This window comes from Protomyctophum bolini (genome assembly GCF_963924005.1).
Source record: "Protomyctophum bolini genome assembly, chromosome: 16".
Taxonomy (NCBI): Eukaryota; Metazoa; Chordata; class Actinopteri; order Myctophiformes; family Myctophidae; genus Protomyctophum; species Protomyctophum bolini.
This window is the reverse complement of record NC_137877.1, coordinates 3,374,980-3,401,206: the sequence shown is the minus strand read 5'-3', so window position 1 is coordinate 3,401,206 and position 26,227 is coordinate 3,374,980. Positions and strand designations below refer to the sequence as shown.

The window sequence follows — 26,227 nt, the reverse complement described above, 5'->3', positions numbered from 1 at the left end:
AGCCTCATCAGGTTGTTGAAGTAGCCCCTCCTGATTTTCTTTATTTTGTGGAGGCTCTGGTTCCGCCTGGGCCAGACTGGAGCTCCTCTCCTCTTCAGGGGAAAGCCCTTTAGACAAAGGGAGGTTCAGGACGTCTAGGCAAAATATAAAATGAGAAGAAAACATTGAACATTGTGGTTGTACTGAGTTTGCAGTCTCTGTACATGTTGAATGAACACAAAACAAGTGGATATTTTAAAGAGACTCCTCATCCGTTATATACCGTAGCACCCAAAGTGTTTACAACGAAAATAACAATTTAGCCCCGGGCCGCGTAGTTTTGATACACGGGTATAACGAGTATTGCATAACAGGGTGGGGCATACATTCCCAACTTGTGTCGTTACAGAGTTTCTGGCTGTAGTGTCAGTATTGAAAGTGAATACGTTGGAATCGGAATAACAGCTCTAGATCAAAACATACATACCCATCCTGTGCATCTGCACTACAGGTTGAAACATTGCATCAAACAGTCCACGTCGCGCTGTTGATACTAGTGTAGACCTCTCCCTGTGGTGCTCTGTGGAAATCACCATTAGATAAATATATATATTTAGTTACTCAGCAACTTTACATACTATAGTCAGAGTAGATCACTAAAGAGCTTCAACAATACACTGCTAGTTTTCTGCTCGATAATTTAATCACATTATTAAACCTTTGCAGAGGGCATTGATTGATACAATACAGAAACAAACCACAGCATTTAAAAATAATTGTTAAAATAATCGTTTGATTTAGTCAAGAAATGTCATGGTCGCGGATAGTCGATTAATTATAAAAAGAATCCCTAGCTTGTTCCTCAACTCCTCCAGTTCCAGATACACACCTATGCGTGCACCCAGAACCCTCATGATGTATATAATATACCATACAGAGGAGAAATGTGCACGCAGCAGACGAAGAGAAGTTCCAAGGTGTTTATTCAAACGGAGGGTCGACATGGTGCATATCTATTATAGTAGCAAAGTCCTTTGATTCAATCACTCTGTCCCTTTACGTCAACAGACCCCTAATTTACATAGACCGGAATTAGGCTCCTAGCTTCTCCTGAGAGGCCGACACCCCTAGGCAGCTGTCCACCACAAGGTCTACTGTATGTAAATTTACACAATTGACACGAAGGCATTGCAACACAGTATAATTATGAGATCCTAAATATTCTTCACTCATTTCAGAAAGAAAAAGGGTTCGGCAAAAATAAGTTACCACTTTCCAATAAGTCGACCTACAAGCTCACAAAACGTCATGTGGCAACGTGTTGTGAACGGTAGATCCACTATTTATGCCATGTTGGAGGGAAGCTAATAAATGCATGGTTGCAAACTTGCAGACAAGAAAACAAATATCTATAACATGCGTTATATGTCAGGCATGGATTGAGGTGCACTCAGCTTTGATTTGCAACTTACTGGTGTCCAGGTTGTCTTCAGTTTCATGGTCTTCAGGTTCCTGCTGAAGGTGGTCTTCAGGTTCCTGTTTAAGGTGGTCTTCAGCTTCTAGTTTAAGGAGGTCTCCAGGTTCCCGTTTAAGGTAGTCTTCAGCTTCTAGTTTAAGGTAGTCTTCAGCTTCTAGTTTAAGGAGGTCTCCAGGTTCCTGTTTAAGGTAGTCTCCAGGTTCCCGTTTAAGGTAGTCTTCAGGTTCCCGTTTAAGGAGGTCTCCAGATTCCCGTTTAATGTAGTCTTCAGGTTCCTGCTTAAGGTAGTCTTCAGGTTCCTGTTTAAGGAGGTCTTCAGCCTCCTGTTTAAGGTCTTCAAGCTCCTGTTTAAGGTGGTCCACAAGTTCCTGTTTAAGGTCCACAATTTTGTCTGGAATGAAGCAGTAGAATAAGGATAATAAGAATAAAGATAATATGGACTTTGACTTGACATGGAAGAAGACTAATATTAATGAAGTGACATGCGTTGTAGATTAAGGTCGAAACAGAGGGAACAGAGGTTGTAAAGCAGTTTTTCTTTCAAAGCCTGGACACAGTGGACAGTGATGACAAATGCCATGTCACCTAATTAGAACAGAGAAATATGGCCTAAATGTGTTATCAATTCTTTCTTTTTCCTTAAAAAACTAGAACTAATTCCTCAAACATCATTCCTCACGTCCAGGCGTTCATTTTCCTCCTTGTGGAAAGCCTGGTGGCGCGAGGTTCAGTCAATGAATGGATTATAAGTTATATGGGCTCGCTGTGAAAAGCATCCACACACTCTCGAGTCTCGCTCACAAACATCTCAGTCTCTGTACGCAGCAGCACTGATATAACGCAACGCTCAACCAGCTCTGGTCCATAGCGTTCAGGAGAAGTCCTTAGCGCTATGGACCAGAGCGAACGCTCAACGTTGTGTCGTTAATGTAAAAGGGTCCACATCCACTGAGGTGAAACCCAGGCTGTAAAATGATCCCGCTGTGAAACAACGGTTTAATTCTGGTATTTATTTAGACACACCGCATAGACAAGCCTTTAGCCTGTTTGTTCCCTATTCACCCGGTGTCATGTAGCAGTGTGACTTCTGTGTTTACACTAAACAGATGGTTGTATAAGCGAATCCCAAACGAGACTGTCCTGAACATTCCGCCCCCCGATTGTTGTGATTGGTTTAGATGCGCAAACAGAGACCTACGGATGCTCTCAAGGGTCCAAAAAGGTGACTTTGCTATAATCGATTGTCCGTTGCTGCACCGATGCAGAATCGCACACGGCCGAATCGCATTGCTGAATGGATTATTGTTGACACCACTAACATGTTTTGCTCGTCTGTTAGTGGCTGGCGAGTTGTTTTTATTGTCATGGATGTTTTATAATGTGTGCGGAGTAGGTGTGGGTTCAATTAATTGATATGGCAATAATCATGTTGTATTCCTTGCTGATAATCCTATCGTACCATATTGATATGGCAGGAAATGCTGTGTGTGAGGCGGCTTTTAAACAAACATCAGAATCAGTTTCTGCCTGACACTTACGATATATGCAATTAATCTTTAGACACACCAACGGACCGACATGCGGAAACAACGGTCGGACATGCGGTGCTCCCGGGCTTTCGGTTAGGGTTTGAGGTAGGTTGTCGGTCTAATGACAGTCGGACCAGTAATATATGTCTAAACTAAAGCCTGTAGCCGTATCGTGATACATATCTATCGTGAGGTTGCCGGCAATACCCACCGCTTGTGCAGAGTGCCGAACAGACACCTACTAGTTGGTTAGACACAAACACATTACCGTCTCTCTCATCCTGAAGTGATTTGATCCTCTGCCGACGCGCAGCCGTTTGTAGCATTTTGTATTATTTTCGTCTGGGTTGGACTTTGTTGATTAATGAATGTTTCGATCGAGGCTTCAACTCGTTCAGGCCAGGCTTGAAATTTCCGGGCCGTTGAGAACTCAAGTACACACACCTGCAGCTAGCTAACTTTACTATAGGCTTAAAACCACCAGTAATGTAAACGCTACATACCTATCCTGTTCAAGTGTACGACGGGTTGAAACATCGCATAAAACAGTCCACGTCGTTCGTCCATCTCCTGCCGGTACTCTGACATTGCTGCATATTTCTTGGCGGCCATCTCTCTTGATACTGTAGATCAGTAGCTGTGGTGGTCTGTAGAAAATCAACAGTAGGGGAATGAAAAAGAGAAAATAAATCATTCAGTAACCTTACATACATACTGAAACATTGCTGAAAATGAGCACCTGTGCTCAGCTAGAACCCTGGGTAAATATTTAGCTAATTGTGCGGTCAACGTTGCGAAAAAAAGAAAAAAAGGATCTAATGTAGAAGAGAACTAATTAGAGTCAATTATGCCACAGGTCAGGTGGAGATGCACATGTGCACACTTGATTTGACATGTTTTTACTTTACATTTTAGACAATTTATTAATTGCTGTCCTTTGCAAGTAAATAATGTATAACGGCGGCGTTCCACTGCAGCCATCGGCGTTGTGTCACCGTCAGCTTCAGGGACTGTTCCCTTTTTGTCAGGTGAAACCTGACTAATGAAAGCTCATGAAATGTAGACGACATCGTCATCCTAGTCATACTGACGACATAGCCTGATTGGCTGCCACACTGCCTAAGGGTCACACTCCTATTTTAGAGCCGAATAAAAGTCGGTTCGGCTCTGTAGAGCCTACAATGTGACGTCATTTGAGGTTCGGGGGGGGGGGCGGGTACTGTCCTAAAGTCGTCTCTTCGGTGCTACTGAAAATTTCTGACGAGCCGAAATCATTTCGGCACTACAGCGCCGAAACAGTAGTAAAATAGGAGTATGAATCGGCCCTAAGCCAATGGGAGTGTAGTGGCAGCCAATCACACTGCCTAAGCCAATGGCAGCAGAGCAACGCAGCAGAACAGCATGATCACACTCAAGGGGAGCTTGAGTGTGCAATGCACGTTTGCAATGTTCGAAACATCACTCGATATAACTTCAAACCAAGCGCGGGTGAAACGGCGCAGCCAATGCCATCGTGATCGTGGTGGGGGGGGGGGGGGGGGGTGCATGGCAGAAAGCCAGCTCACAGCCTAGTGACGCGCAGCTACAGATGCAATCGGATCGATTATCTGTCTATCAGCAACACACGGGCTACGGGTCTAAATAATAACAACAATATGGGGGGGAAACAAGGACGGAGACAGCGCCTGACACATTATTACTATGTAATCATTTCTTGTTAATCAATGAAGGGTGCTCCACTGCCGACGTTGCGTTGCGCTGCGTTCGGTGATGGGGTCAAAGCTCAAAACTTGCCCCGGTTAATTTATTGACGCTGTCACATCACTGTCCAGACGGTCCAGTCATTATGTATACAATATGATTAAATGTAATTGCATTGTATAATTAAATGTATTTACGGCTTGGTTTGAATGCTTTATTCTGATTCGAGTCATACTATGTGATTTACAACTAAACCCCCTCCTTTTTCTAGTCCCCCAGGTTGGGGGTCTAGAAATTCAAAATCATAGTAATAATAAAATAAAATATTTACAGGTTGTACATATTTGATTTTATTATTACTTTTTATGATTTGTTATTTTTCCATTTCATGATAGTGAATTGAATACCCAGGACCTGAATGGAAATGCTTTCGGGTGTTATCGTTTTGGACAGTGTTTGACTGTACGTTAAGTACTGCAAGTTATTCAGTCAATCATTTAATCAAATATTGCTCTCAAGAATGTTTTTGAAAACATTTGTAGCAAGAAATAGACAGTAATCGAAAATTGATTCTTATATTTGAGTATGAATCGGCCCTAAGGGCCGATTCATACTCCTGTTTCGGCGCTGTAGTGCCGAAATGATTTCGGCTCGTCAGAAAATTTCAGTAGCACCGAAGAGCCGACTTTAGGACGGTACCCGCCCCCCCGAACCTCAAATGACGTCAAATTGTAGGCTCTACAGCGCCGAACCGACTTTTATTCGGCTCTAAAATAGGAGTATGAATCGACCCTAACCCTAACCTCCCCCGGGGCAGCACACCTAAACCTAACCTCGGATCATTGCTCCTTCGGATCATAGTATGCCTCCCGTAAGGAGTGACAGAATACAAAGCGACTAGCATAGCTAAGCTAACACTAACTAGCCGTCTACAAACGCCATTGTAACGTTAGCATCCGTGAGCTAAGGGTGCTAAAGCAAGGGAGTAGCAGCAGCCAGCAGTACAGTTAAGCATGCATGTCAAAGAATTGTTTACTTGCATGACAATTAATTGAGTGTAAACTGTACCTCGTTTATGAGACGTTTCTCACATGCTGTTTGTTTGACCCACACATAACTCTCTGCCTACTAGTACTAACTAACTAATAGCCTGGGTTCAAGGCTTACTATTCTGCGAAAAGAAGCGGCTGACTCTCTGGCAACTGGCAACACGCAACAACAGTGTTATGGTTGCAACCATTGACTTTGAGGAAGGTGTATACCGCCACCTACTGTACCGGAGTATGTAGTCGGACTCCCTACACCACTGGTTCCCAAACTGGGGTCCGGGGACCCCCAGGGGTCCTTGAGGGAGTTCCAGGGGGTACCCAGCTAAATGATAGTTTGGAACCAAATGGACCCCTTATGGGTCTGTAACTCTTGAGAGTGTACGGAACCAACGAACCCTAACGGGTCCGTTTGGTCCCATTTGTACACTCTCTGAGTTAAATTAACATTGATTTTACAATATAAATTGGGGGGTCCCAGAGATATGACATTAAATGGGGGTCCGCAGACTGATGCATGTCAAACTGGGGGTTTAAACTGGTTGAGAATCACTGCTAGAGCCGTAAAAATCTTCTCTTATTTTCCAAATAGGGGTGCGTGGGCTCATTGGTGTCACTTTGGGGGTCATTGACATGAAAAAGTTTGGGAACCACTGCCCTACACAACCACTTGCAATGTTATATTACTAGAAATGGTATTACACAATTTACACCCTATAGATCCTATATCCTATGATGTCTTTCAGAAACTTGATCACTGCTCTAAATTTGTTCTGGATCCTGTCTCCAGAGGGTAGGACCACTACTAGTTGACCTGTAGTAAGTCTCATGTTCGGGGGGGTAGGACCAAGTCTCATGGGATTTGGGATTTGTTTATAAACATTTTGGTATTTGTTTATAAACATTTGTGATTTGTTTATAAACATTTGTGATTTGTTTATAAACATTTGTGATTTGTTTATAAACATTTTGGGATTTGTTTATAAACATTTGGGATTTGTTTACAAACATTTGGGATTTGTTTATAAACATTTGGGATTTGTAAGTCTGACCTATAGCAGGTTCCACTGTCTACCTGCCTCTACCACCTTCTGTTTTAGTTTCCCATATTTCCTGCAAGTGCATCAAGACATGTTCAACATTTTCTGTAGGGCCCCTGACATTACATTACATTCTGGGCATTTATCAGTGTTACTTTTCCCTATCATGAACACTGTTTTGTTTAGACAGGTTGTTAGTGCCGCTTAGTGGCCTAACCTGGTATTGGCTGGTACATTTCCACAGGCAGTCTAAATTAGGCAGTTTAGCGTTTGGCATCAGCATGGTCAGTCAGTCCAACCTGTTGAGAGCTGACTATTGTATTTGTTTTCTCCAAGTGTATCCTCTGTGCGTTCTTTAATCAAAGTATATATATATGTTTGGGTCATAAGTGTTACTTTAGTAGTTAAATAATATCTGTGACTTGGAAAATTATGTTTTGAGAGTTTGTTTGGTTAATTGACAGCACATGGTTTGTTTGGGTTTGTTCAGTTCATAGTTCATAATTAAACATTTTGAAGTTCATGGTTCTATTTTAGTTATTTTTTCTTTTTCAAAAGTATTGCCACTGCAGGCCATAACCGCAGACTTAAAAAAAGAAAACACTTATAAATAGAGTAACAACTTTAATATACAATATCTCCATTATCATTATCCAAATTAATTCCTTATTATATATATATTTATTTTTACATTTTCACATTTTGCAATGTGAAATGCCACTGAATTCAATCCTTTTTTCCCCATGTCTTCATTATGGGCCTGTTCTCAGTTCTGTTCTCAGAGCCTGCATATCTCCGCGTGCTGAAAACAGTTGATCTACAAGCTGAGTGAGCTTGTAGATCAGCTATTTTCAGCATGGAACACGTACTTTGTACGACGAAGAATAAATCAGGCATCACTGCGCTTCTGTGAAGAGAGAGGTCTTGTGGTGGCCGAAAGAGGCGAGGTCAAGTATGGACACATTGGACATATACCTCCTCGACGCAAAAATAACAAGCTATTGGAAGCTATTTTTCATGCAACATTATGTTTAATCAACAACACGTTTACCTCCTGAGCCTCCTCCGCTGTCTGTCTGCGTGACTGGAGCTGCTGCATCATGCAGTTGCGCTGCTCACTCCAGTGAAATTGTATGGCTGAGAAAGATTAATTTGTGTCGCACAAGGGCTTATTGGTGGGTTTTCCGCTAGTTATTAAGGCCTGTTTCGGGTGTGTTTTAACAGGGGTTTCGTCTGGAAGGCTCCATGTGGAAACACTCACTCTTGAACGAAGTTGAACGTGAGAAAGTGACGTTCACACACGTAAGAAATGAACGCATTCACAATGACGTTCGTCAAGTAGAAATACAGTACGTTCCGTTCACACCAAAATATGAAAGTGTTCGTGAGCGATCGTTCTTTAAACGGGTTCAGGGACAACACTGCAAATACCTATAGTACATTTCAAACGTAATAAGACTAGTAAGAATAAAACATAAGAAAATATTAATCTATTATTAGCCCATTTTGACCTGAGATCAGATTCTAAAAATGTCTTCTACATCCTGACAGTTTTCTGAAAAAGCTATGTCAGTGGTTCTTCGATTTTTCTAAAATAGCAGACCTACAAGCTTGTAGCACGCCACTCGGTGGCGCGCTATGAGCTTGTAGATCTGCTATTTTTCAATAGCTAAAGCATAACATAACACTAACACCAAAAGGGGTTAGGGTAGGTTTACTCTATTTTGGACTAATCGTCATACATGATGACAAGACTGTTTCAATTGTCCTTTAAAAGCTGTGAAAGTGGGGATCTCCCTCAGTGTAAAGGCTCATACATAGTCTGGATTTTCGGTGGTTAGGTGACCACCGAACTACAACATGACGTCACGAGCTGCGGTGAAGAGCAAACCACCGCCACCGCTCCAGCCCTTCTCTCTGTTTTTACTCACCATCACTCAACGTTATTTAAGCTCCGGTGGTCAGCTCACCACCGGAGCGGTGGTCACCTCACCACCGAAAATCCAGTCTATGAATGGGCCTTAAGAGGGAGCTCCTTCCAGTATTGACAACCTTTTGTGGACAGTACATTTTGGCAACAAACGCTCCGTTCCCATTGAAAAGCATTGCCAGAATCCGCCAACATAGGTAAAATTCTGGTTTCTGTCTTCTCCCAGAACAGAAGAGATTGCTGCTTTCACAAAACCCCTAGAAAAATACACAAGTAACACAAAGTGATAATAATCAGGTTCTAAAAAATAAATGTCTCTCTGCCACTGCCCATATGAGTTATGATTTAACAGTTTAAACAAAACAAACATGTCAACACAAAGAACAGCTACAGAAACATATGAGTTATGATTTAACAGTTTAAACAAAACAAACATGTCAACACAAAGAAAAGCTACAGAAACATATGAGTTATGATTTAACAGTTTAAACAAAACAAACATGTCAACACAAAGAACAGCTACAGAAACATATGAGTTATGATTTAACAGTTTAAACAAAACAAACATGTCAACACAAAGAACAGCTACAGAAACATATGAGTTATGATTTAACAGGTTAAACAAAACAAACATGTCAACACAAAGAACAGCTACAGAAATGTAACAGCTTGTCAGAACTTTATTGCATTGTTGCAGGAGCACAATAATGAATATGCATTTTTAAACACTGACAAATGTGGAAAAACTCTGATGATCATATTATTCTACCAGTAGCTGCAGGTAATAAAATAAATTAAAAGTAAATTGGATAAATCATCATTTTACATTCATATCAACTGGAGAATAAAGTGTAAAGAACTGTTTTAATTATTTTAGGCATGTTGCTATTGACAGATTAGATTATGTGATTATTCTGCTTTGCATCTATATGACCTGTCATTTCCATCCTGGATTAGAATGAATGACTGCAAACTTGTATGTTTGTGAAGACAGCGGCGTTAAATAACTAAAATGTTCTATTGTTCAACTTTTCTCACAGACTTTAGCTACTAATTTCTTCCCTTTGTATGAATAGTTCTGTCTGTTTAGAGTTGGCCTACAAATGAAGCCTTTACCACAAACTGATCAAGTGAAGTCCTTTTCCCCTGTATGGTTCCTCATGTGTGTCTTTAGAACATCCATTCGAGTATAGGCTTTACCACATACTGAACAACTAAATGGCTTTTCCCCTGTATGACTCCTAGTGTGTGTATTTAGATTAGTTATTTGATGAAAGCCTTTGCCACAATTTTTACAAGTAAAGGGTTTTTCCCCTGTATGAGTCCTCATGTGTGTTTTTAGAACATCCATTCGAGTATAGTCTTTACCACATACTGTACAAGTATACAACTTTTCCCCTGTATGAACCCTCATGTGTGATTTTAAATGACGATTATCACTAAATGTGTTGCCACAAACTGTGCAAGTAAAGGGCTTTTCCCCTGTATGCATCCTCATGTGCGTTTTTAGTAATGGTTTTGTAACCCAGCCTTTGCCACAAATCGTACACTTAAAGGGCTTATCCCCTGTATGCCACCGCATGTGTTTTTTCAGATCACCCTTTTCGTTAAAGCCTTTGCCACAAACTGTACAAAGGAAGGTTTTTTTCCCCTGTATGAGTCTTCATGTGCCTTTTTAGATCAGCTTTCTTAACACAACCTTGACCACAAACTGTACAAATACAGGGTCTTTCCCCTGTGTGAGACATTATGTGTTTTTAGGTTACTCACTTGTCTAAACCTTTTGCCACAATGTATACAAGTAAAGGGCTTTGTTTGCCTTTACTTGTAACTGCACAACCATTATTTATGCTAAGTTTGCAACACTTTTATGTAGATGGTGATAAGTATCGGCCTCTATTTAATCAGATTGATGTTCAGTACTTGATGTAGTAAAACTATTTCCACATCGACCACAAGGGAGCAGTTTAAATCCATTGTGTACAACCTTGTGAAAGTCTACATCCTTTGAGCATCTGAAAGCTTTTCTACTCACATAGGGTTTCTCTCTGGTGTGAATTTTCTGGTGCGTTTTAAGGTTAGACATTCTAGAGAAGCGTTGTCCACACTGATCACATCCATAGGGTTTCTCTCCAGTGTGAATTATCCGGTGGTCTTTAAGGCTGGATATTCGAGAGAAGTGTTGTCCACACTGATCACATCCATAGGGTTTCTCTCCAGTGTGAATTCTATGGTGTCTTTTAAGGCTGGACCTTTCAGAGAAGCGTTTTCCACACTGATCACATCCATAGGGTTTCTCTCCAGTGTGAATTTGCTTGTGTGTTTTAAGGTGGGACATTTGAGAGAAGTGTTGTCCACACTGATCACATCCATAAGGTTTCTCTCTAGTGTGAATTCTCTGGTGTCTTTTAAGGCTGGCCATTTCAGAGAAATGTTGTCCACACTGATCACATCCATAGGGTTTCTCTCCAGTGTGAATTCTCTGGTGCTTTTTAAGGTTGGATATATGAGAGAAGTGTTGTCCACACTGATCACATCCATAGGGTTTCTCTCCAGTGTGAATTATCTGGTGGCTTTTAAGGTGGGACAAATGAGAGAAGTGTTGTCCACACTGATCACAACCATATGGTTTCTCCCCGGTGTGAATTCTCTGGTGGATTTTAAGGTGGGACATTCTACAGAAGCGTTGTCCACACTGATCACATCTATAGGGTTTCTCTCCAGTGTGAATTCTCTGGTGCTTTTTAAGGTTGGATATATGAGAGAAGTGTTGTCCACACTGATCACATCCATAGGGTTTCTCTCCAGTGTGAATTATCTGGTGTGTTTTAAGGTCGCATTTGTAATGGAAGCGTTGTCCACACTGATCACAACCATATGGTTTCTCCCCGGTGTGAATTCTCTGGTGCTTTTTAAGGTTGGTCATTTGAGAGAAGTGTTGTCCACACTGATCACATCCATAGGGTTTCTCTCCAGTGTGAATTATCTGGTGGCTTTTAAGGTGGGATATTTGAGAGAAGCATTTTCCACACTGATCACATCCATAGGGTTTCTCTCCAGTGTGAATTCTCTGGTTCTTTTTAAGGTTGGTCATTTGAGAGAAGTGTTGTCCACACTGATCACATCCATAGGGTTTCTCTCCAGTGTGAATTCTCTGGTGGTTTTTAAGGATGGATATTCGAGAGAAGTGTTGTCCACACTGATCACATCCATAGGGTTTCTCTCCAGTGTGAATTCTCTGGTGTGTTTTAAGGTCGGATTTGTTATGGAAGCGTTGTCCACACTGGTCAAGGTCGTGCTGTTTTGGGTTAGCCAAGATTCTATGTGCATTTACTGTTGGTAAGACAGGGAGGCCAGACTGATGATGCAACACTGGATTGGAAACAAATTGAGAGGTTGAACGACAGACTTTTATGGACTGAAATGTACATTAACTATTACATAATAATAATAAATTACATGATTATATAATGATTCAGTGGTAAGTAATAGGCCCACTAGAAGCACTTTTAGAGTGAATGAACCTGTGAGACAATATAAAGGCAAAAACACGATCTGAATCAAATTACAATGAAAAAAAGCGGAAGATTTAGAATGCAATGTTTTAATCATCCAAATATGACAGGTGAAAGGGACAAGTAACATACCATGGTCTTTGGGTTCCTCCTGTTCAGCAGAGTTGAGGTTGACAGAGTTCATCTTCTCCTGAAGTCTGGAGTCCACAGTCAGATCTGATCAGAAATGATTGACATCATGGACAGGGCTCAAGACTAACTTTTTCACAGGTAGCACTGGTGCACAAATTAGGTAGCACCATTTTTCTCTTTGTATAGCGTGGTATTAATACATGATCTTATCATGCCCCCACATAGGGCGCCATTTATTTATGTAATGGTTTCCACCATTAAAGGTTTGAATCATAAAACCCCCTACAAAGATCACTGTGTAAAAAACAGCAACCTACCTGCCTGGTTATAAACTGTAGATGGTTTCAACCCAACACAAAGTCACTCAGTCAATAAAGGCAATATTTATATTCCACACAGAAAGTCAGTTTAAGGTTTTGTGTTGAAAATTAAATGCAGTCCAAACCTTTGGGATAAATAAAGTGACAATTTGTACAATATCCCATTACCCAAATTAATTCCTTATTATAATATTTTTTACATTTTGGAAAAAATCTTCAGACCTGAATATAGATTCGCCTTGGTTCGTCCAGTTTGTACCGCGGCAGGTCGCGCGGCACCCGTTTGCGCAATTCTCGTCTTTGCATTGACTTTGTACGTAATCGCGCCGATCTGACCATCCAAGTCTGAAAGGCTTATTGGTGGGTTTTCGTGAACGATCGTTCTCTGAACACTGGGCGTCAGGCCAACGATGGTTCTCTGAACACTGGGCGTCAGGCCAACGATGGTTCTCTGAACACTGGACGTCAGGCCAACGTCCAATGTTTTTATCAATGGAACGGGCAAGCACTGTGGGATGTTTTTTTTCCCCCTCCACTCATCATTCTAGCAAGTAGCACCTGTGCGACCTCGTTTAATTTTAACTTGCACGTTAAGAAATTAAGTATCATATGCGACCTATTAAAGGTAGAGTAAGTGATTTCACTCAAAAAACCGTAGGTTTCGTTTTTGGCTGTGGGACCTAAGCCTTCGTCCAATCAGGATAGAGAGTCAAAAACGAAACCTAAGGTTTTTTGACCCCCAGGGGTTAACTGGGGACAGGGAGGAACTCCTTATATGGTCAGCACACTCTATAGTAGAGAGGATTATCACAACAAAACAAAAAAATAAGTGATATTTGAATTAAGTGAAATCACTTACTCTACCTTTAACCCATTTTGGGCGGGAACCCATTTTGGTGTTAGCATGTCGTGCTTTAGCTATTGAAAAATAGCAGATCTACAAGATCATAGCTTGTAGAAACGTGTCTAGCTTGTAGCTCTGCTATTTTCGCATCGCATGTTCCCCCGCTTCGGATCTTCGGTGTGTCGGAAAAGCGTGCACACCCCCTATGGACCGATACTCAAGTGTCAGTATTGAAAGTGAATACGTTGGAATCGGAACAGCTCTAGATCAAAACATACATACCCATCCTGTGCATCTGCACTACAGGTTGAAACATTGCATCAAACAGTCCACGTCGCTCATCCATCTCTCTGTGTTCTCCCTCTGTTGATACTAGTGTAGACCTCTCCCTGTGGTGCTCTGTGGAAATCACCAATAGATAAATATATATATGTAGTTAGTTACTCAGCAACCTTACATACACTGAAGAGCTTCAACAATACACCGCTAGTTTTCTGCTCAATAATTCTATCACATTAAACTGTTGTGTGTCGTGTGTAAAACCTTTTATCTACTATGACGGAGAGTTGGAGACGTATACATTATGATTATGATTACATATCACAGAAAATCTCCCAGTGATACAATACAGAAACAAACCACAGCATTTAAAAATAATTGTTTTGATTTAATCAAGTAAATTCCAAATAAAGGACAACTTTAGTTTTTTTCAACCAAGGTTCATGTTTTAGGTTGTTATTAGAGAAAGTAAAAGGTGAGTGTAATTTTCTTTTCATTTGCTGCTTTCTTTCTTTTTAGGGATTTTAGCTGTTTTTGACAGGGGGGCGGGGGCATTCGAGCATGGGGCTAAATAAGTAACTTATTTTTGCCACACCCTATTTCTTTCTGAAATGTGGGTTCTGGGTGCACGCATAGGTGTGTATCTGGAACTGGAGGAAGCAAGGTGAGTTGAGGAACAAGCTAGGGATTCTTTGCCCCCGCCCCCCTGTCAAAAACAGCTAAAATCCGAAAGAAAGCAGCAAATGAAATAAAATTAACACTCATCTTTTAGTTTCTCTAATAACAACCTAAAAAATTAACCTTGTTTGAAAAAAACTAAAGTTGTCCTTTAATGGTCATGGATAGTCGTTTAATTATAAAGAATCCCTAGCTTGTTCCTCAACTCACCTTGCTTCCTCCAGTTCCAGATACACACCTATGCGTGCACCCAGAACCCTCATTTCAGAAGGAAATGGTGTGGCAAAAATACGTTACCACTTAAGCACCATTTCCCAATTAGTCGACCTACAAGTATACTGTACACTAGTATATCCACTATTTATGCCATTCTGGAGGGAAGCTAATAAATGTATGGTTGAAGTCAGACAAGAATACATATCTATAACATGCGTTATATGCAGGGGGGCAGTCAGACAGATTTTTTGTGAAGCCACTAAGGAAATGAAAGTTCATATAATGGCCTGTTGTGGCGCTATCATTGGGCTCAAAAAAACCCATAGCCCCATAGAAGTCCATGTATTTGGGCCCAACTTCACCTAGACTGTATTACCTTAATAAACATGGTCATGAATACTTTTCGCTTCCAGTCACTAGTTTAAAGTCTCATTTCTAATGTCATAATATTCTTTTTGGAAAATGATGGTCCCATGTATAAAAGAAATGACCATAAAGTCGCGCATGTTCTGAGGGGCGTGGCTACCGTTACAGTCTATGAAGGGGATCCCCCACCCACTCGAGTCAAAATAAAAACCAACGAAGAAGAAGGGGGGGAAGTCCCGCCTCGTTGTCTGGGCCAGCCAATGGGCCAGCTGGGCCTGGGCCCGGATCTTGAAAGATGGCTGCCTCCACACATAGAGACAGGCTTCATTTTACGTTCATGTTAGACCCGCGGAACGCTTTGTCATATTTTTTACAGTCTATGGTTATATGTCAGGCATGGATTGAGGTGCACTCAGCTTTGATTTGCAGTCAACTTACTGGTGTCCAGGTTGTCTTCAGTTTCATGGTCTTCAGGTTCCTGTTTAAGGAGGTCTTCAGGTTCCTGTTTAAGGAGGTCTTCAGGTTCCTGTTTAAGAAGGTCTTCAGGTGCCTGTTTAAGGAGGTCTTCAGGTCCCTGTTTAAGGCAGTCTTCAGGTGCCTGTTGGTCTTCAGGTGCCTGGTGGTCTTCAGGTTCCTGCTTAAGGTGGTCTTCAGGTTCCTGCTTAAGGTGGTCTTCAGGTTCCTGCTTAAGGTGGTCTTCAGGTTCCTGCTTAAAGTTGTCTTCAGGTTCCTGCTTAAGGTGGTCTTCAGGTTCCTGTTTAAGGTTGTCTTCAGGTTCCTGCTTAAGGTAGTCTTCAGGTTCCTGTTTAAGGAGGTCTTCAGGTGCCTGGTGGTCTTCAGGTCCCTGTTTAAGGTGGTCTACAAGTTTCTGTTTAAGGTCCACCATTTTGTCTGGAATGAAGCAGTGGAATAAGGATAATAAGAATAAAGATAATATGGACTTGACTTGACATGGAAGAAGACTAATAATAATGAAGTGACATGCGTTGTAGATTAAGGTCGAAACAGAGGGAACAGAGGTTGTAAAGCAGTGGGTTTTTTTTTCAAAGACTGGACACAGTGGACAGTGATGACAAATGCCTTTTCACCAGTATGTACATAGACCAAATATGGCCTATGTAGTGATGTTTCAGAATTCAGAGCACGTATATAACTTTAGTTGCGTTCATGTATCGTAACGCCCAACCAGCTCTGGTCCATCCATAGCCTTAAGGAAAAGTCCTTAAAGCTATGGACCAGCGCTAACGCCCAACGTCGTGACGTTAATGTAAAAGGGTCCACATCTAACGTTCCCTACAGATACAGGGAAAATTATCCCGCTGTTAAATAAACGGTTTAATTCAGGTATTTATTTAGACACACCGCAGAGACAAGCCTTAAGCCTGTCTATGCATAATCGCACACAGCCGAATCGATTATTGTTGACACCACTAACATGAGTTCACCGTTGAGAACTCAAGTACACACCTGCAGCTAGCTAACTTTACTATAGGCTTAAAACCACCAGTAATGTAAACGCTACATACCTATCCTGTTCAAGTGTACGACGGGTTGAAACATCGCATAAAACAGTCCACGTCGTTCGTCCATCTCCTGCCGGTACTCTGACATTGCTGCATATTTCTTGGCGGCCATCTCTCTTGATACTGTAGATCAGTAGCTGTGGTGGTCTGTAGAAAATCAACAGTAGGGGAATGAAAAAGAGAAAATAAATCATTCAGTAACCTACATACAACTTTTTCATCATTCACCGTTGTGCAACAGTCCCAAAAAGAGCTACAATATTATTATCAACTGCCAACTTGTATTGGCTATAATCTAGTAGTTTACATCAATCAATTGCCTCTTAACCCAGATACATAGCACTCGTCATTTGCGTCACTACTCTACTCTTGTTTCAACATTTCAGCACCCTGAAAATGACCTTTCTGAGCTGCATGATAGTTACAGGGACTGGGACAGTCAGGACGTGTTTACTTTGTTTTTAACGTTAGCATCCGTGAGCTAAAGGTGCAGTAACATCACAGTTAAGCATGTCAAAGAATTGTTTACTTAAATGACAATATATTGAGTGTAAACTGTACCTCGTTTGTGAGCCGTTTTTCACATGCTGTTTATGTTCCACACATAACTCTCTGCCTACTGCCTGACTCTCTCTGGCAACAGCCAACAGTGCAGTCTGGCCACGATAATGGTTGTTATCTATGGTTGTTATGGGGAAATAAATAAACGCAAAATACACACTTACTTCCGGGTCAAAGCACTAGACGCATGCGCGTTGCACAATAAAGGTGCTGCATGACTTAATACATTGCGCCCCCATGCGGAGGAGATGCGTAACTGCCAGTGAAGAAAGACCGACAAGAAAGAGAGACTTTGATTTGATTTGATATATTCATGATAGCCTACAATTCATAGGAGAGCAGTACAGAATTATCAGGATTGCACAAAAAGTCAGAGGACTTATTTCCATTGTGATCCAAATAAATAAATAAATAGTTACAGCATATGATAAGAAGAACATGTGTACTAACATTACAATACTAATGACATTTACAACAGGCCATCATAGATCAATAAACAAAAGACAATAAATAGATATGAATAGATAAATACAGCACTATACTAACTTGCCCATCAGCCACTTTTTCAACATATTTTTTTAAATGTTCAAAGACTGGGTACATTTAACTAACCTGACGCTGCCAGATCCAAAAAGCTTGCTACACAAATTTGTTTCACAGCTTATTTGGATCTGGGATCGCGGAAGCAAATTCGATGACGGGGCTGTTCCTTTTTTTCAAGATACATGGTAGATGATTGGATGGGAGCGTCTGTCTATCACCGTGTGGGCGTGCAAACACAACCAATCATATCGACGTGTCTATATACCGTCACATCCGCATCCCGCCTTTAGCTCACGCTGATTGGTTCGGTACGAAGCAGATCTGACTCAGGGCTCAACTCTGTCAGAGATCCCAGATGAGTGTTGTGTTGGGGAATATGTTTCCGCAATACCGCCCTCATCTGGCGGCGTCAGGTTAACATTTAACTTCCCTTGGGATTTTGTTCCAATCCTCCACCCCTGTATATTTAAATGAGCTTCTACCTACCCTATGTGTCTCAGGTTTGGTGGTTTAAGATCAGCTACACTGTGTTCAAACTATGGAACTGGTTAACATACGGGAAGTAGCCTAACCTTTAAAATATGTTGGGCATTGTACTTTTAAAAATGTATAGACCATAATGAGTCTCAGTTGTTGTATTCTGCCTTCAACTGGGAGCCAAATCAATTCTCTAAAATCTCAGAGAGAGAGAGAGAGAGAGAGAGAGAGAGAGAGAGAGAGAGAGAGAGAGAGAGAGAAAACAGACAGACAGACAGACAGACAGGACAAGTCATGGAGAAAGGGGGATATCTGCCACAATCGCAATTCCATCGTGGCATTTTTAGAAGCATGATAATAGTAATGTGGTAATAAGCATAAAAGTATGCACCCCACATAAAGCCCATTGACGACATTTAGATTTTCTTGGCCTTCTATAGGTTGTTATAAGTTGTTCAGGGCAGCCAGGCCACTAATATTCTACTGCCTGACCGGTTATTAAACTGACTGTACAAGCTGTTCTATAGCATGTGTGTGTGACGGTGTCCAACTTGTCACACTTCATTATAATGAGGACAGGAATGTGTGTGAATTTGCCCCGAGCTCCTCCTATACTCCATATAAACTAAACTGCCGATTATGGCCACAGGATACGTTCCTTACCTCAGATAAACAAGGCAGCCTTTATCCCATTCTGACCTGAGATCAGATTCATACGAGGTTTCCACTGGACACACACTATAGGTCTGATTAACCCATTCTGACCTGAGATCAGATTCTATAAAAAAATGTCAGTCGTTCTTCGATTTTTTTCAAAAATAGCAGACCTACAAGCTCGTAGCGCGCCACTCGGTGGCGCGCTATGAGCTTGTAGATCTGCTATTTTTCAATAGCTAAAGCATAACATGATGCCAACACCATAATGGGTTCCCCGTTCAGAATGGGTTATGTGTTGAGTGAATGCCAAAGGTATACATATTATATGTACACATGTAGGCCTATATCATGTTACATGTTACAAAATGTTTGTCACCTGCAGCACATGTTCACACCGGGGACCTCTGCATTCTTCATACATGTTAGTTAATATGACCGCACGGCGCACGTACTTCGGTCAAGCTCTGTGCACTGATGTACACTGACTATTAATCTTTTGACAATTTTAACAACATGGGTATAATTATAGGCTATAGTAAAGTTGCACCGATGAGAGAGAGAGAGAGAGAGAGAGAGAGAGAGACACAGACAGACAGACAGACAGACAGGCTATTTCCATAGCTCCAGTCATCACCCACATAGTTAACCTCTCCATCAAACAAGGACAGGTCCCCAGAGATTTTAAACTGGCCAAAGTAACCCCCCTGTACAAAAAAGGGAGCAAATTAGAACCCGGCAACTACCGCCCTATTTCTATTCTAAGCTCCATCTCGAAAGTGATGGAAAAAATAGTCTATGAACAGGTTGAAAAGTATCTTGCCACTAATAAATTGTTGTACGAGTTCCAATCTGGTTTCAGAACATCCCACTCCACTGACACATGCCTTCTCTATTTGAGCGACCACATCAAACACGAGGTGGATGCTGGAAAATACTGCGGCATGGTCATGCTGGACCTCCAAAAGGCTTTTGACACCGTGAACCACTCCATACTGGTTAACAAGCTTAAAGCTATTGGTTTTGATAGCACATCAGTGAGCTGGATGCAATCCTACCTGGAGGGGAGAGAACAGATGGTAGAAGTGAACGGAACACTGTCCCCCCCCCTCCCAGTGAGCTGTGGCGTCCCACAAGGAAGCATACTAGGGCCTTTACTGTTCCTAATATATGTAAACGACATGACTTCAGCTTGTGACTGCAACTTGTTCCTGTTCGCAGACGACTCAGCACTGCTGGTCTCGGACAGGAACAAACTGCAGGTTGAAAAGACCCTCAGCTCTGAACTCGGTAGAATCTGCACCTGGCTCGCTGATAACAAACTATCCTTACACCTGGGAAAAACTGAATCCATTCTCTTCGGATCAAATAGTAATCTCAAAAAGGCAGATGGCTTCTTGGTTAGAGTTGGTGATGATATTATCACACGGAAGGATCAAATTACCTACCTAGGTTCCATCCTGGAGGCCAATCTTTCCGGTGATAAGATGGCCACCAACGTAATCAAAAAAGTCAATCAAAGAACAAGATTCCTCTACAGGATCTCCTCACTGGTCGACAAAAACACCTTGAAGACCTTAACAGGAGCCCTTGTACAAGGTTTCTTTGACTATGCATCCACCTCCTGGTACCACAGCACCTCAAAGGCCCTTAAAACAAGGCTCCAGACCTCCCAAAACAAACTGGTCAGGCTCCTACTTGGCCTCACCCCCCGAACCCACCTCACCCCTGCCCACTTTGACAGGCTGGGATGGCTTAGGGTCGACGACAGAGTACAGCATCTTGCAATGGGTCTGGTCCACAAGATTAGATACACCACCAAGATACCCATGTACCTGTCTAAATACTTCCTTAATGTAAACGAAGTCCACACCCACAACACCAGAGGGAGTGCAACAAACCATGTACAACCCAGATTCGGCACAAACAAGGGACTAAATTATTTTCGCTCCTATGCGACCAAAATGTGGAACGCCCTACCAACAGTCATTAAGACATGTGAATCCCTTGGCTCCTTCAAAACTGCTCTCAAAGGGCACCTACGGATGGCTGCAATTCGAAACTGGCCTCTGTAAAAGCTGAATTTGTATCTGGATTGTACTATGTTTTTGTATGGACGTGGTGTTGGGTGCCTGCACATATGCACACATGGCATCAACGCATGGTGTTGTGTGCAGGCGCCCTACACTCTGTCTTTGTACTATGGATTGTACTATGTTTTTGTATGGACGTGGTGTTGGGTGCCTGCACATATGCACACATGGCATCAACGCATGGTGTTGTGTGCAGGCGCCCTACACTCTGTCTTTCGTTTTCTTTTCTTTTATCCCCCTGTTCCCCTCACTGTATATATACTTTTTTTCCCTTTTCGCTTCCTATATGATGAATTCCTGTTCTGTTCTTTAACTACATAGAAGTGTCTATTTGTTTGTCTCTAAATGTTTTGATGAATTGAACAATGTGGACCCTGTTGTAAACAAGTGTAAGGCTTAATTGGGTCGTCCACTCACAGTTAACAGTCTTTGTATTGAGTTTGTGCTTGAAATGTACTGTAATTCTGCAAACTGTTAATAAAGATTTCAATCAATCAATCAAACAGACAGACAGACAGACAGACAGACAGACAGACAGACAGACAGACAGACAGGTGTTCCGTGGACCACTGGTGGTCCCTAGAAGTATTGCATGTGGTCCCTGACCATTCATTTAGTAATGTAGGATTTGTTGATTTTTTTTACTAATGTCATTCCTCTAGTTGAGAAACAGTGAACTGATGTAGTCTTTTTTACTGACAAGTTGGAGGTCAAGAAATTAAACAGAAAAGTGGAGTAAGAATCTCAAGAGGGGAATTAAGTGCAGTGGATTTTCTGGTTGAGTCATAATTATTATTATTAGGAAATTATTAGTAGTCAGTGGACAATTGGTTGAGAAACAGTGGGATGTTTACACATGGGATGCATTAGCAAGTGTTACAAAAGTATTCATCTTTAGCCCTTAGCCCATATCTCAACACAACGCAACAGTGGTCCCCAGGTTGAGTCTAAGTCAGGGTGGTGGTCCCTGGTTCTCAATCAGTTGAAAACCCCTGAGAGAGAGAGAGAGAGAAAGAGAGAGAGAGAGAGAGAGAGAGAGAGAGAGAGAGAGAGAGAGAGAGAGAGAGAGAGAGAGAGAGAGAGAGAGAGAGAGAGAGAGAGAGATAGATAGATAGATAGATAGATAGATAGATAGATAGATAGATAGATAGATAGTTTTTTCTATCATTATTATCATTTTGTTATTACATTATTGTTGTATTTTGATGTTTTATATTGTTTTGATTGTTCAAGCACTTTGTAACTTGGTTTAAAAAAGTGCTATATAAATAACGTTGTATTATTATTATTATTATTATTTTTATAACAACACAAACGTGAATGTTCACTGACTGTGGCAGTGATTGTCTCACACCACAAGGTGGTAGTATTTCACTGCCCCACGGACATAGTATCGGGGAAACCGGGGTTTGATTCCCTGGCTGGGAGATGACAACATTCAACATTCTGTTATTATGCACCCGCGGGTCATCCTTTAGCAATTCAGTGAAATAATCAACCAGGTACTTATACTGTGTTGGACTGAACTGAACCAACTTTGGCAATTAGGCCTGCAATGAGCATGTATTTAATTATTATTAAGTTCGATTGTAGCTGCACCAATATATGCCTTTCTACGTCAGAGAATAACGTTTCAACATCAACACACAGCTGTCTACTCACTGATGAATTCAAGTAGCATAGGCAAAGCGTGGCAAAGTTTCAAAATAAAACGGGGGCAAACCGCAACCAATACAAGAACAGGCTCCAGACATCTTTTATCTTTCAAAACAAACAATCGCAAGTTTCTTTCTTTCTTTCTTTCATTCATTCAAGTGAAATCAGTTTCTCTACTGGCGTCCTACCACACACACAGCCGTGACCTAATTAAAGGGAACTCTGGTGCTATGTTCCAAGGCGACCAGTGGGGGCAGGGCTGCAGAGATGTAGGCTACAGTCTTGACATTATTTTGGTTAAAAAGAAAAAACATTAAATCAAATTAAATGGCTCCTACAGTAACATAAGCATACTATACTCCCTACCATACTATAGCTATGATGATCTCATTCTATGTGGCGGAAGGAGTAGCTGCTCCTTTTTTTTTTACTTGTGTAAAAATACCAATACCGGCTCGAGGTCTTATTTAAATTTCACATATTTAAATTTGTAGACTATTTGAGTATAGAGGGTATAGCCTACGCTGCTACGCACATGCATTAATAAATGAACGGGAAATCGAGTGGCTAAGTGAGCTTATTGTTTAACGTTGATTAATGCAATCAGACAGGAATTTTCTGTTTCTATTTTTTTCAATCTGGCATGTTCGAATATAAGGATAAGTGGTAGGTCTATGGTATTGGTACTGCAAAATACAAACACTCAACTTCTCAAGTAAAGTAAAAAATATCTCAATACTGTACTTAGTCTGTCTGTCTATGTCTGTCTGCCTGCCTGCCTGCCTGCCTGCCTGTCTGTCTGCCTGCCTGCCTGTCTGTCTGTCTGCCTGCCTGCCTGCCTGCCTGTCTGTCTGTCTGTCTGCCTGCCTGCCTGCCTGCCTGCCTGCCTGCCTGCCTGCCTGTCTGTCTGTCTGTCTGTCTGCCTGCCTGCCTGTCTGTCTAGTTTAGAGAATACATGTTCAGTTTTCTGTCTCCCATCCTGTTTGTACACATTTGTGTGTGTGTGTGTGTGTGTGTGTGTGTGTGTGTGGTCTGTTTGAAGATTAGCATCTACCATCCCCACCTTCATCCTCAATATACAGCTGTCTCTTCGTGTGCATGCACGTGTGTGTGTGTGTGTGTGTGTGTGTGTGTGTGTGTGTGTGTGTGTGCGTGCGCGTGCGCGTGTGTGTGTGCCTGCTTGTGTGGTCAAGTTAAGTGCTAAATGTCAGGACATCCTGCGTGTTTCAGTGTCGACCATTCACCCCAAGCAGCCTGACCGACACTATCATCCTTTTCATCTGGACTCAAGGCCTATTCATAGTCTGGATTTTCGGTGGTGAGCTGACCACCGCTGACCACCGCTGACCACCGCTGACCACCGCGAAATAACGTTGAGCGGTGGTGAGATAAAAACAGAGAGAAGGGCTGGAGCGGTGGCGGTGGTTTGCTCTTCACCGCGGCTCAGTGACGTCATGTTGTAGTTCGGCGGTCACCTAACCACCGAAAATCCAGACTATTATGTATGAGCTTTTAGTCGTCAGACAACTCTTAGATTGAATTTTGGCGAAATTTGGTATTGCAGCAGCGCTGGTCGGGCCAATTCTAGTCCGTTGACTATCATTGCACACGTTCATGATGACACGTGAACGCGTGCAGTGATAGTCAACGGACCAGTGCGTTCACGATTTTGGCCCAATCCATCCCAGAATGCACTCTGTTCCTACCCGGAAGGAGGAGTGAAATCACCTCATGCGCTTTTGAGCAACTTAATTAATGCAAGTGGACGGGAGGAGGAATCCGGTGCCGTCTCTATTCATATATACTCTAACACCCAGACTACACCAAGGTGAGGCTTTTACACTGTAGGGCTCACTGTGTCATACAGAGAAACCTACATTCACAGCTTGACCTCTGACCTCAGACCCTGATTAATTTGATTGATTGATTGATTGATTGAATACTTTATTAGTCAAGAACAGCACGGACAGCAAAACATTTAAAGGTAGAGTAAGTGATTTCACTGATTTCACCTTAGGTTTCGTTTTTGGCTGTGGGACCTAAGCCTTCGTCCAATCAGGATAGAGAGTCAAAAACGAAACCTAAGGTTTTTTGACCCCCAGGGGTTAACTGGGGACAGGGAGGAACTCCTATGGTCAGCACACTCTATAGTAGAGAGGATTATCACAACAAAACAAAAAAATAAGTGATATTTGAATTAAGTGAAATCACTTACTCTACCTTTAAAGCTAAAAACACAAAACTCGAGAACCGTTCGCAGCAACGACTTCAAATTCATTAACACAATTATTGTTATTACAAAAAGACCCCACTTCAGCCAGCCTAATGTGAAATTAGCAGAGCTACAAGCTCACAATGTGATGTGATGCAATGCATAGATTTGCATTGCATTTTATGCAGTATATATTTTTATCGCTGCTGGGTCCGCGTCAATATTCCAAAGGGCCGGTGTTCCTAAACTGTTGCTTTTCAGGATTCAATTTAAAAATGCAGCACTGTTTTTGCTATCCTTTTGTGTGGCGCTGTAGTGTAGAGTGATGAAGTAATAAGGCATTCATTTAAGAAAGACATATAGAAAAATATATAATATTGTGTATAGTGTACAGAACTCACAAAATAAGCACAACAAAACTTCTCTGCTTCTCTCCCATCTATCGCTGTCTGTGAAGCCTGTACCACTATAGGCTAAACAGCAGGGCAACTGGGTTGAACTGAGTTTGACGCGTGCAGTGATTCATTCAATGTCCAGAGAGAGTTGTCTTACTTTCGGATATGTCAATCCATTTATTGATATCCACTTTCTTTCAGCAGTACTAGTACAAACGTAAATAAACTGTGTAACTATTAAACAAACAAACAAACTGAACCATGCAGTATCGACCACGCACGGTCGAAAACTGTGTTGTCTTCCCCTGTCGCACCTGAGTGCCATCACACTGACAGGTAATGAGTGTTTCTATGACAACCACCCACCATTCTGACTGACTGATAGCCATGACGTCATCATAAAGAAGGACATCATTAATTAGTTTAAATAAACAAAACAAAAGAGCATTTTGGCTCCAACACTGTCTCTTCTACCCCGCTCTCATGCTCCCTCTTCCGCTAGACAGAGGAACTTGTCAAGTCTGGTGTGCATGCAGCTATATTTACATTAATATGCAAGTAATTACGGTCAGTGGTGGAAGGTATAAGTACATTTACTCAAGTACATGTGAGTAGCCTATATACTTCTTCCATCACTGATCACTGTTTTAGAGCTGCTACGGAAATCTATTGATAAGCATTTGCTACTATAGCATTGATTTGAGTCATTACTGGTGGGAAAGAAAGACTCCTTGAAGCGTGGGACAGAAGAGCTTTTCATTCTGCAGTCTGATTTGTGGATGACATCTTCCTGGACATCAGCATCTCCACTTAAGTTCTGACTGAGGCTGAGGTTCTCAGCAGGAATTTAGGAAACCACGTGGCTTGTCTAATGCACAGTGTATTTAGGAGAGAGAGAGAGAGAGAGAGAGAGAGAGAGAGAGAGAGGGGGATAGTTCTCCTCTGGGAAATCACGGTATTAATTAACATTCTCTGGTTTTATTATATTAACTGACTTTGCCTTACAGACCATGCCCCCATTCAGTAGCCACGCCTCCCTATAATTTTGCCCTTTGGTTTTA

At 41.8% G+C, this 26,227-nt stretch overlaps 2 protein-coding genes and 1 long non-coding RNA gene across 3 annotated transcripts in view; 1 reads left to right on the top strand and 2 right to left on the bottom strand.

Moving 5' to 3' along the window:
• The window catches only part of LOC308331078 (frizzled-7-like), a 456,379-nt gene that overhangs the window by 409,993 nt on the left and 20,159 nt on the right, over positions 1 to 26,227 (top strand). The gene's annotated exons all lie outside the window — the stretch shown is intronic.
• On the bottom strand, positions 1,731 to 5,884 carry LOC308331088. Its single transcript, XR_013965548.1, has 3 exons — positions 5,755 to 5,884; positions 3,489 to 3,632; positions 1,731 to 1,847 (listed from the first exon to the last, which is right to left on the bottom strand). It is a non-coding gene; the product is annotated as an uncharacterized lncRNA (long non-coding RNA).
• LOC308330387 (uncharacterized protein) lies at positions 10,378 to 17,257 on the bottom strand (the record flags this gene model as incomplete). Its single annotated transcript, XM_080785236.1, has 7 exons — positions 17,137 to 17,257; positions 16,579 to 16,722; positions 15,491 to 15,943; positions 13,796 to 13,912; positions 12,350 to 12,433; positions 10,738 to 12,074; positions 10,378 to 10,437 (listed from the first exon to the last, which is right to left on the bottom strand). The coding sequence occupies exons 2-7, from the start codon at positions 16,685 to 16,687 to the stop codon at positions 10,378 to 10,380; spliced, it is 2,160 nt and encodes a 719-aa protein (XP_080641362.1). The 5' UTR covers positions 16,688 to 16,722; positions 17,137 to 17,257.